The sequence below is a fragment of the Physella acuta genome, unplaced genomic scaffold (assembly GCF_028476545.2).
Source record: "Physella acuta isolate Inbredline_101_S28 unplaced genomic scaffold, ASM2847654v3 ptg000171l, whole genome shotgun sequence".
NCBI lineage: Eukaryota > Metazoa > Mollusca > Gastropoda > Physidae > Physella > Physella acuta.
In genome coordinates this window covers 1182501-1195518 of record NW_026731690.1, presented here as the reverse complement: position 1 = coordinate 1195518, position 13018 = coordinate 1182501, and the positions used below count along the sequence as shown (strand labels likewise).

The window sequence follows — 13018 nt, the reverse complement described above, 5'->3', positions numbered from 1 at the left end:
CTAAATGTTTACAATCGCAGAGCCGGGTTTAGTGACGACTATTAGGGGAAGATAATTTAGTTTGAAACGATTTTAAACTTAGGGGAGGTAACTAAGAGGAGTTTACTTTCACGGGATGGGGGGGGGGGGGGGGGGGTAGGGGTTGGGGAAAGGAGGGTGGGGGGGGGGGGGGCTATCATCCTTAACGAGCTACTAATAGTGTTTTTAAAGCAAATATTTTCAGTGGCAGTGTTGGTACTGTCGAATTCACAAATTATGAATTACTGAAAAGTGGAAAATAAAACAACTAAATAGCGGCGATACGCCGTATATATAAATACAGTTTGAAAAAAATACTTACTTGCAGCTTAGAAGGAAATTGAGAGATATAGTAATCTGCTAAGCGTTCAGGCACATTTGTCCCACTTTTCCTGCTTATAGTTAGCATGTCGACAATTGTTACGTATGATGGGACAGTTGATGGGGGCAGACACCTCAGCGTGAAAGATCCTCCATCGGCAACCACGTTAGGGTTGACTAGTGTATCAGTCATTGTTAAACTTTTTCTAGATTCAAAGTGGATCATGTTTATTGATTAGTTGGTTTATTAATAATTAGTTGACCCCCACCTTAATTGCAGTACTAGATGGACTTTTAAACCGAAAGAAAAGTTAAGCCATCTTGATAAACGCACTACATTTCAGAGCCCGAAATTCCCTAAAATTTAGTACTTTTATTTGAAAATACATAATAAATTAGTTTAAAGATCTACACCTACCATAATTTGCTGAGTACCCCAAAATGTGGTACAAGATTACAAAATTCAATCATTTTCGGGCTAAAATATAATACATTATGAATGGTGGAAATGTCTGCCGATGTCATAGTTACCAACATTTTCCGATGAATTTTATTAAAGGGAAACACATATAAGGATGTGCCTTTAAAAAGCTGTAGAGAAAAAATTGTTTGTTCTTTAGTATTATTTATTATTAATTATATAGCCTAACCCCCCGAAACTTGGCCTAGATTGACCTAGATTGCTTTCAATCTTTCAACATCTCGTGTCAAGGCAGAATAGAGCTTAGTTAAGCATTCATCCCCTTCGTGGTGTTCTGCGACTTTTGATCCCTCTGCTGATCAGGTATTGTCGTTTGCGGTTGATCGGACTATGAGTGACTTACAGTCTGGAACCCGCGTTCTTAACTCGTGAGTTTCAGGATAACAAGTAAAGCTCTAGACCACGAAGTCATCAAGAACACTTGCAGACAAGTTACACACACGACGTTCATTAATTAGACTTTGTGCCCCAAGTAGCCCAACTAACATGAATGATGTATTAAGTGGTTGAAAAGGGATCCGGTTGATCGTTCAATTCTGCTTAACAAGTTTAAAAATGAAATTGTGCTAGACTACCCGTTATTCTTGCATAACGATAGGTTTCGAGAGTAATCCATAAATGACGTCACGTTTGTTTGACGATTGTTAACTTTCCCCTTCCCTTCCTACTATCACACTTACAAAAAGCCAGACCCCACGTTCAAAAAGACGTCACACCTCAGGCAACGTGTTACTGTATTTTAAAACACCGATTTCGGCTGATCTTGGGTCTGACTAAACTATCCTTGAGGCCACAGAAACAGGTGAACTCTATTTCACCTGCCGGTGTCCCGCCAAGTCCCGATACGCATCTTTATCATTCATATCTAAAAAAATAAAATAAAATAAAAAAATTAACATTGACATGATGTGTCCCGAACCCGTACCACCAACATATAACTGTTACACTATCAACTCGACCAGCTGGGCACATGCAATAAGTGCAAATTTATTGGGGTAATTTACTTAGCATCGTACAGTATTAATAAAGTTAAATTACGCAAATATTATTTAATATTTAATTATATCCTAATTTAGCTAATTTTATTGCTAAACAAACATAGATTTATATAAAATAATTATAGTAATTATAGCCTGAAATAGTTTAGTATAGAAACTCATTACTGGCCTAGATCTAGAATCTAGATAGATCTAGAATCTAGATATCGATCTACAATATACTGCTGGCTAAATTCTAGTTTATCCGTAGTTCTAAATCTTCAGACCTTGTATTCTCGAAATAGATTTGTGTAGCTAAAAAGCAAAGATTTATATCAAATATTTAAAGACGAATATAGTTTAATAAAAAAAAAATTAAATTATTTATTGTGTATTTTTTTGTATCTGAATAACTAATCTAGGTTAGGCCTATCGGTAGATCTAGAATCTCTAAATCAAGATCTATCTAGAACAGTGGTTCCCAACCTTTTCGAGTGGCGACCCCCTTTTATAAAAAGTAAGTGACCCGCGACCCCCATAGAATTAAAAAGCCGAAATTAGTATGGAAATTAATAAGCACTAAAATAAGATTTTCTAGTAGACTGTCAATATGAACTACTCTTGATAACTGTTTTAATAGCATGAGTAAAATTGCATACTATTCACTAAACCTTCGTGGTTAAGAAAAATTTGTTAACGCCAACCTATGTGATTATAATTATCTTAATTTTGTTTTTAGTCGAAGAATAGTGTTGAAAATATATTCTCGAAAAGTCAATCAATTTTACGTTTGGGTATTAATGGTGAATACTACACCAAAATTGTATCTGCAGTTTTTCATCTTACACGGAATCATTCTGCAAATCAAAGAATTCATCTTGTAATTCTTCGGGAATGCTGGCAACATCAAGGGAAGAATAGAATGGGTAATGCGTAAATGCAGATTCATTCTTCTTTTTTCAGCTCAGAGAAATAGCGATGCAGTTCGTTTTCAAGAGATTCAAGATGCCCAGAAATCGCTTCTTTCAAAATTTAATTATCTCACAATCAGATTCATCTACCACATCGCAGAGTTTCTCAAATGTACAATATTCCAAAGATTTGTTTTCTTTACCGATTTTGCAGCTTTGATAAAAATGCCCCGAGATTATCATGGAAAGTTATAATATTCGTTCATTTTCCCTGAAGCTTCAGGTTAAGCTTATCTTGATGTTCGAACATATCTGCTAGGTATGATACTCTCTCCAACCACTCTATCTCTATGTCGTTTTAAGTATACCAAAAAGTCTTGTTTCCTTTGCACTAACAAGAACAATTTGATTTCAGATTTCAATTCAAAAACACAATTTACAACATTTCATTTGACAGCCAGCGTACTGTAGTGTAGAAGAGCAAAACCTCGTGATCTATATTAATGTTTTTGCTCAGTTCTTTGAAGGCTCCAGATTTTATATAATTTACTACTTATACTAGCAATGGACTCTTTATGTCGATTGATTAGGGCAGTGGTTAGGGAGTGAAATCTTTTCTGTTTTCTGAAAGCCCGATTTTAAGCAAAACATAGATGGCGCACCATCTGTAAAAACCCCACAGCCGTTGTAACCCATTTTAATCATCCAGTTTCAAAAGATATTTATTTTCTCCATGCTATCTTCACAAAAGAGCAACTCTTTTATCTTTGCTATCATCCGCATGAATATAGACACAGACCAGCAACTGCGAACACGAACTCACGTCTGTTGATTTATCAACTTGAAAAGCAGACAATGGTGAAAGCTTAATTTCAATAAAAAATGTGTTATTTAACATTTACGTACATGCAGCGTTTGATGAGATTTTCTCCTATTGTTTTTTTTTTTTTTGCTTGGCATTTTCTATCGCGACTTCATTTGACGCTTGCACTAATGATGGTGAAAATTTCCTATTCGATCAAGTCTCTGGCGTTTGCAACTAGCTTCTTATCGACGAAAGAACTCCATATATTTTTGGTGTGTTCCGAATGACTCGTCTCAAATGACGTTTTAGTTTTGAAGATTTCATAGATTCGTGACTGAGAACAACTTTGTACAGTGCGCTTTGTTTCTTCACTATTACATTTCCAGTGATGTTAATGAAGCCGAATTTCAAAAATTCTTCTAAATATTAATGTTTCGTTTCAAATTACTAAGGTTTAGTATACCAATTGGCGACCCCCCAGAAAGACCTTCGCGACCCCCAGGGGGGTCGCGACCCCCAGGTTGGGAACCCGTGATCTAGAATCTAGGCTAGATGAATGTATTGTATAGACTAAAATAGCTTAATAAAGAAACTCACATAGTTATTGTATTTTTAAATTAGTTTTTTGTTTCCAACTTATTAATTTTGGTTTGACCTATCGGTAGATCTAGGCTCGATAAATTTATTGTATACTCAAATTAGAAGAACTGCCCAGCGTATCCTATTGAAAATTGATAATAAGTTGGAACCTTATAAAAAATAGCAAACCGACGAATCGTTAAAGCCATAGCCGACAGAAAATTCAGCATATAATGAATTAAACTTTTGAATAGAAAACATGATCTTCCATGGAAGCCGACATATTTGTTGTAAAAAGTAAATGAATCATGTGACGTCACTAAAAAAATAAAGAATTTGTTCTGAACTTTTATAATTAAAGTGGTGGTTCTACCAATTAATTAATTAATTAACGCCTTTAGATAAATTTGTAACTGATAGTTTGGTAAAAAAAAAAAATTATTCTCTACATAGATACGTATATTACAACTCTACGTATAGTGAAGATGCTCTCATGTAACCAAACAGACAAAAATAAAAAAAATAAAAAAAACCATATACACACTTCTCGCTTTTTGTGGTATATAGATAGATAATGTCCCTCGTTATTCTTGAAAGCGCATAAATAACTTATTTAAAAAAAAAAAAACACCAGAAAAAGTATTGAAAAAATCGTTTTAATAATTAAGAATTAAAAAAAGCCTTTTCCAAAAATGTTTTTAAAATGATGTTGGCATGCCGATACAAAATAGAAAAGTTGATACCTTATATATATATATATATATATATATATATATATATATATATATATATATATATATATATATATATATATATATATATATATATATATATTTGTATTTTCTAATTTTTAATAGTTCGTTCTTAATGAAAATTAACACCATTTGATTAAAGAAAAATGTATTTTTGCTTTAAAACCTAAACAGAAGCTGACAATGACGAAAATATAATTATCTGCCCTTTGTTAGTCGCCCTATGACCAAAGAGACACAATTGTCCAAATCAGGTGGAGCAATGCCACTGATCTTAGTTTAACGCAAATATTTTTGTCATATGTGTCAAGTACATTTTAAAAAGAATTTCTTAAAAGCAGACAATAATTAAAAAAATATCTAGCAAATTAATTTCGATAAAACACGAGGACTTAACGGTAGCAAATGTCACTAACATCTTTGAATGTGGTAATCTAACGTTAAAGTACACAATATTTTGACTGCTTGCTAGTTCAATGCTACTTTATACCAAAGACACCTAAATATTAATCAAAGGCATATTCACAACAGACGTTCAACCCTAGTTGAAGTCAAATCACTAGAACTAGCCATAACCAAAGTTCTAAGACACCAAAAATTATGCAAAAATCATCCAGGCAAAATATGCGAAAAAATGCTGATTTTCAAGCGGAGAATAACTTTCATACCCATAAACAGTTGCTCTTTGTTGTATACTTTCTTAAAAATGTGAGACACAAATTTTTAAAATAATTGAATTTTTTTCAAAGTTTACTTATTTATTCACTTACTTTAGTTAATATGAAATAGAGTTTAAAAACAAATATAACACACATTTAGGATTAAATTACGGTCGAATAAAATGACACTACTGTACCTATGATGTCGTACATTGTCTTATTCCCTACAACGGTGTCTCTGTTGTTTTCTGTAGCCACACACACATACACGTAGCCCTCATACTTGTCCTCTACGAAAAACGCCAGAGTAGACGAATGACTGTATCGGACGCAAGGTCTGACCGGGTCGGTTCGCATGAGTTTAGAAACAGTTGTCACGTTTCGCCCAAAAAATGGCTGAAAGCTACTAAAATTACTCTTTGAGTTGCCGAACTTCCATTGCAAGGTCAGGTTTTGTGGTCCCTGCAGTAATACACAAATCCAATTTATAAGACAACCAAACACTATAGGAATCTTCATTTTTACTTTCTCGTATATAAGAAGTAGGCCTATAGAGAAAGTATTGCAATCGTGCAAAAAAAAAAATCAAGATTTTTTTTACAAATCTCGACGTTTTACACCTCACTGATACGGAAAAACATAATTTTGCAATCTTGTCCATATGTCTGTGTGTGTGTGTGTGTGTGTGTGTGTGTGTGTGTGTGTCTGTGTGTAAACACGATTACTTGAGTACCGTTTCAGCTAGGTTGATGAAATTTCATGTATAAGTATTTTATCAAAATCGTAGATCCGTATGTATCAACTTTTGAGCGATTTCCGATAACCGGAAGTGGTACTTTTTCTCCTATGAATTTTTCAATAGCCTATAACTTGAGTACTATTTTAGATAGACTTTTCACATATAGGTAACAGATCTAATTCTTTACCTTCTATCAAATTTTGAGTAATTTCTGTTGACCGGAAGTAGTAATCTACGCTATTTCCGATTTCTCAAAAAAACGCATGTAAATTTAAAAAGTACTAATAACATTGCGCACTATTATGCACATTTTCTTTTGGCGTTCGCTTGGTGTGCAATTCTTTTTTCTACGAGATTCTATTCTATTTTTAAAAGTTTAAGTAATTTAAAATCATGTCTTTATTCCGAGTTATATAAGAATATTCGAGAAAGTTTAGGGGAGATCACTCCCGGTTTATTGTGTGTAATTGTATTCAGTTCACGTACTGGGTGTAGGCAAAATAAAATGATATTGGTGTATTTATCTATATCTAAACCTGAACCATCCATTAACCGATGTTTGAGTCGTTCGGGCACCTTGAGTTGTGTGTCTAGGGCTAAGATTTCTATGGCGACGCCTACGCCTCTCTGTGCCTGACTGCAGTCGGATGCCTCCATTTAGGTGGCTCGCCTTTGAACACGTGTCCTTTGAAGTCATCCAAAAACTCTTGTGCCCTGACTGGTGCCATTTACTAGAAGGCCAAACAGCCAGTGATGTCTGATATATGTAATAAGTACATACAAATGACGTAACTAAAAAATTACAAAATTAATATCAATTGATTCACAATTTACGAAAATATCTATATATATAATTCTCTTCTGGGAGACGCTAGAAAACAAGCTGTAAGCGCGCTCCCTACCACCCCTCATCCCTACATGGTCTGGTGAGCTGTGGTTCAAGCTAAATGTTTATAAGCAGAGCCGGGTTTAGTGACGACTATTAGGGGCAGATACTTTAGTTTGAAACGATTTTAAACGTAGGGGGGAGGGGGGTAACTAAGTGGAGTTTACTTCAACGGAGGGGGGGGGGAAGAGGGGGGTATTGTCCTTAACGAGCTACATATAGTGTTTTAAATAAATATTTTCAGTTGCAGCGTTGGTACTGTCGAATTCACAAATTATGAATTACTGAAAAGTAGAAAAAAACAACAACTAAATAGCGGCGTATGATATGCCGCGGGTCGGCTCGTGTAATTACATTATCTTTAACATAAGTTTCCATTTTCATTATTTTGGGAATTGATATGACGGTCGGTATGTAACGTACATTGTTTTAGAATTTGTACTGTGTAAACGTTAGCATTTTGACAGCGCTTACGTTAACTTTGCATAGCAAAGCTGTGGGTACTCCTTGGGAGTTTGGGAATTGATATGACTGTCGGTATATAATGTACATTGTTTTAGAATTTGTACTGTGTAAACGTTAGAATTTTGACAGCGCTTACGTTAACTTTGCATAGCAAAGCTGTGGGTACTCCTTGGGAGTTTGGGAATTGATATGACTGTCGGTATATAATGTACATTGTTTTAGAATTTGTACTGTGTAAACGTTAGAATTTTGACAGCGCTTACGTTAACTTTGCATAGCAAAGCTGTGGGTACTCCTTCAAATGAGTCGATCTCATTCGACGTCACTTTCACAGAGCCATCAAACCTGATGTACGGGAAATATGGGGTAAACGTCACAGACTCGACAACTGCCCGATCTGGTAAAAAATTAAAGTATTGATGAAATATGAAAACATAATAGTAGCTATTCATTCTCCTTTAAAACGTCATTTTACGGTTCGGGTTAGGCTTAAACTAATGTCTAGAGTTGGGTTGGTTAAGTTTTAGATTGAGGTGAATGCTTAGGTTTAGCCCTCTTCTTAAGTTTAGGATTAAGTTAAGATATATGTCTAGAAGATTCTTGAGTTTGGGAGAAGGGGGTGATTGCTCCGATTGTTTTGGTATAATCGCTGAGAATGTCGAATACAGCATAATAAAAGTAAGTAAAACGTGATTTGCTGTATTTAATATTGTTATGATTTTACTAAAAAATACTCTGAAGTATAGAATAATATATATATTGCGTCCTACTAAACTAATTAATTTCTTGTAGGGTAAAACAAAACCTTCAAAAATAACTTGATCAACACAACAGCTAACTAAACCCGTCCTTTTTGTCTGCCGAGTAATAGACTATTTGATTGGAAAGAAATCTAGCAGACGACACATTTCTGCTGAACGGCAGTGAATGGCCAGTCTCGTCACAACCAGTGGCGTAGCGAGGTTGGGTGTCACCCGGTGCGGCACTTAATGGTGTCACCCCCCCAGAGGCGTAGCGACCCTTCCCGGGGACAAACTTTCAATTTTCGATTTGGACCATCCCCCCCCCCCCCCTTAAACTTTCGATTTGCACCCCCGCCCTCAAACTTTCGATTTGCACCTCTTAAAACACTATTTAACACTCGAGTTAATCACTTAATTAAGTGGAATTATAATTTTTCTCTGTATATTTTGCTATTTTTTGCCTTGGTGTCACCACCCTAATTGGTCCGACCCCCCCGCCCCCCCCCCCCGTCTCGCCTCCCCTCTGGTCACAACAACACTCCTTAAAAACTAATCCACCAAATGAGTCACAACATCGTAGCCATTTAAAAACCAAAGCGCTCTCTCGCAAATCATTTTCTAGTCTAAGGATTAAATTTGATAAATAAAATTGGGATCAAATTAAAGGTAAATAAATGTAGTTTTAAATTGTTTAAGTCATGTTGAACGATAGTGTAGTTTAAAATATTAGGCGTCACCCTTATCTACAAGTGATAGATAAAATCAAAATTATCATTAATAGTATAATTAAAAAAATGCTGCAAAAAATAAACTAAGGTATTCACTACTGTTGAGAATGCAATTCTTTAGTGTAAAAAAATGTAATTTTAATAAATAACTACCCTTCATCCGTTGGATAACTGTGGGTTTTGGGGGTCATCCATAAAAAACATCACGTCTGTCACTCAGAGGCGTAGCGACCCTTCCCGGTGCCCGGAGACAAACTTTTCGATTTGAACCCCCCCCCCCCCCGCAAGATTTAGATCTGCACCCCCCTCAAACTTTTGATGTACACACCCCCCCTTCTCAAGATTTCGAATTGCACCCCCCACCCTCAAACCTTCGAGTTGCACCCCCCTCAACCATTCAATTTATTTTTCCAACCCACTTTTGCGCCCTAAGGACGCGTTGAACTTTGGAATGGGAACACTATCTTCTTCTATAGACGCCGCCATTTTATTATACTAAAAAGTAAACAAAAAACTGTGACGTCACTGTTTCATCGAGTCTAGTGGTTGTTCTAATCTTTTTAAAAAAATGTGGTTAATCTACCTATGAATAAATCAATAAATTAATTAACCTCTTTAAATAAATTTGTGGTTAACAGTCTGTCTTAAAACAAATTTTTTTCTGTACCTACATACTATTTTACAGCTGTCCACATGGAGTAGAACTATTCACAATACTCAATCAGACAAACAAAAAAACAAAAAAAAAATATTCAAACATGTAAACAAACTTGAGTTTTAGTAGTATATAGATAGATTGCGCCTTTAGTGGGATTGTGTGGTCGAATGGTTGACAGGTATGGCTGGTAGCCTGAAAATTTCGTGTTTTGAACCCAGTATGATTTGAGGAACTCTACTTTATCTGCCAATAGATCGCTAGGAATCTTTATTTAACTTTTTAAATGTATTTAAATGTTGAACGGGTGTTGACGTAAGTCGTCGAAAACAGAGGAGTACTGTGCTCCAATACAGCACATCACTTTAAACAAAAGCGTACGACATATGCTTGTTTGTAAAAGGAGCAAAAACAACTCGCCTCTAAATGTGAGATTCTGGTAGCTAGTTGTTATTGAATCACTTTGATTGGAGTTACTGTATATGGCAGTACAGAAATACGAGCCCGCAACTGTACATGTCGCATCATAGACCACCATTTCTATTCTCATTGTGTGCCGGTTGTTTGGTAGAGCTGATGTCCCCTCTAAACGTCCAGAAAAGTGAAATGTCCAGTTGCTTCCAGTGTTAGGCTGTTGAAAAGGCTAACTGATGATATATATATATATATATATATATATATATATATATATATATATATATATATATATATATATATATATATATATATATATATATATATATACTAGCGTGCCCATCCCGGCTTGCCTGGGGCAAATAGCACCTTACCTGACGCGTCTGCTTTAGTTTAGTAAACGACTATAACTCCCAATTGTATCTATAGTCTATTGTCATAGCGCTCACAGGATAGCAAATTCGCTGTACGCGCCAGATTCAATAAAAACAAAGATGATTGTTGCCCATTGTGTCTTAAGGGTATACCATTTTCTTTTTAAACGAACGTCGGCTTCATAGTGCTCGCATGGGAGCGGGGGCGCTTCGGGTCACGCTATAGTCGTGACGCCTTGTTGAAATTGTGTGCAAGACGGGTGCAAAGATAGCCGCTATGGAACTCTGGGCGTTAAACCGTGTATTGGCAAAAATCGCCCTCTCCCCAGCGACATCCATAAGAAATTTAAACTTTATTTTTGCATAAATCTTCTCTGGGGTATTCTCATCATTTCCCTCCCCACCCCCCGAATTTTCATGGCACTCATGAACGGTGTCGAAACGCATCTCACTTTTATAATTTTATATACTTTATATGGAGAAAAACTGAAACCCTCACGGGGCGCCGCCCGTGCGAAATTAAAACCGATTTTTAAAGTATATATATATATATATATATATATATATATATATATATATATATATATATATATATATATTCTAGCGTGCCTTGCTGGTGAGAAAGACTCTCTAAAACCCAAAGCAAAGTCTTTCACACTGTTTAAAACAAACGTAGGCGCCATAGCGCTCACGTTATAGCCCGGGGCGACAAATTGCAACCTGTATGGGTGTTGGCGAACGCTACTGACTCAACCTGATTCAAACTTGAATGCTTGTCTGTAAAACTAAAAAACTAATTTAAAATGGTAACTCAGGTTAAGGAAAGTAAAGGCGGCTGGGCATAGTGCTGACCACACTATCCCTTCGTATGCCGAGGTAAAAAAAAACAAGTGAACTCTACTTCTCCCCCCCCCCCCCACCCGAACGAAATGAAATTTATATAATTTATATAGAAAATATATACTTTTAACAGTGTCCGCCCCCCCCCGAAGAAAGTCTACCGCCCCCCCCCCCCCCGAAAATTTCAAGTGCCCCCCCCCCCCCCGGAGAAAAAAGTCTGGAAGAAACACTGTTCACTTACCCTATATACCGTCAGGTTTGAAAGGGAAATTTACTTACTTCTTACTAATTAATGATTACTTTATCACAACGTAACGTTAAAAGCGTTACCTTAGCCTCGTATTGAGTACCATTTAAACCGTATCTTGCTAAAGGTTTAAGTTCCTGTATACCATCTGACCACTCAATCACCAGCGTCCGAACTGTTGTAGCAGTTGTTGGAACACCAGCACGTGACGCGTCACATGTCACAGTAAAAGTTCCTCCAGTCTCAACCACATTTGGGTTGAGTAGTCGGTCGCTTAATTTTTGTTCACAATCTAAAATGTAGAAAAAAAAATGTAAACATTCCAAACAGCGGAAATTTAAAAAATAGATTACAAGTGTCAGAACATGTATGTATGGGTTTAACGCAACTGTGGCTGTGGGTTCATGAATATATGAAACAGAACTCTGGCTTGTATAACTTGATAACTTTATTTACATGAGAAGAATATCCATAGATGAACAGAGTATCGCCATCACACAGACATTGAAAAACAAGTTAATAAAAAGTCTAGTGACAATTTAAGCGCAATTTCCTTATGTTATTTAAAAATAGATATGGGGTGCGTTCAAGCTAGGAGAACGATCGGTTTGTATGTGTTTATGTAATTTAAAAAAAAAAAATTGTGACCGAACGAAAGGATATTTTTGAAAACTTTCTTCGGCAATATTGTTCTAAATTATGGCAGGAATCGATTGGTAAATGTTTCAAGTCGCTAAGTGGTCGTGGTCTGGTTGCCGAGATATGGGCAAAAAACTGCATTTTTTCGCGGTTTTCTGGCTTTTCCGGGAAATCCAGGAAGGAATTCCGGGAATTTTTTTGGCCTATGTTCATCCTCGGAACTTGCTTAACATATTTGCTTTTGGAACTAGTGCTCGATATTGCTTCGTTGAGGAGGAGATACGACTTAAAGGTGCGGACACACATCCACACATCCATCCATCCATCCAGAAATGACGAGTTAATAATCGCAATCCTCCAGTATGGAAATTGCGCAAAAAATATGGCGGAACTAGCTGCGGTTAAGCGTTATAGTTTATTTAAAAAAAGAAACGTACGCTTTAGACCTATTTATCAGTTGGGCAGATGAAGTAGTTCATGTTTTCTCGACTCAACATAAGAAGGGTCAACACTTTGCCCAGCCGCCTTTACTTTCCCTAACATAAGTTAAGTACCCATAAGAGCTGGGTGGACTCTAGAACGTTCTACTGACTAGAACCCAGATTCGAACTCAAGATTCTCGAGTTTGTCGCCTAGCGCTCTACCGCTAGGCCACGTCATCTCGTTGAAATAAATTATTGAACATTGAAATAAAATATATCGGAACAAACTACGGTCAAGCAATAAAGCTTACAACTGAGAAAGTACATTTTGAGCACAGCGACATTGAAACAGTTCACGTTGTA

General features: G+C 36.2%; 1 protein-coding gene and 1 long non-coding RNA gene across 2 annotated transcripts in view; both read right to left on the bottom strand.

The window, feature by feature from the left end:
* Positions 1-340: 340 nt before the first annotated feature.
* On the bottom strand, positions 341-9550 carry LOC131936209 (uncharacterized; the record flags this gene model as incomplete). The annotated part of the gene is made up of 5 exons (XM_059293123.1): positions 9484-9550; positions 7857-7990; positions 5701-5965; positions 5513-5543; positions 341-545 (listed from the first exon to the last, which is right to left on the bottom strand). Coding segments are annotated over exons 1-5 (702 nt in total), but the record flags the coding sequence as incomplete, so codon positions are not given.
* Positions 9551-10145: 595 nt separating this feature from the next.
* The window catches only part of LOC131936224 (uncharacterized), a 3576-nt gene continuing 703 nt past the window's right edge, over positions 10146-13018 (bottom strand). Inside the window, exons 2-3 of the long non-coding RNA XR_009386030.1 lie at positions 11678-11886; positions 10146-10350 (exon numbers count right to left, since the gene is read on the bottom strand). This is a non-coding gene — a long non-coding RNA (uncharacterized LOC131936224). The remainder of the gene's footprint in view (positions 10351-11677; positions 11887-13018) is intronic.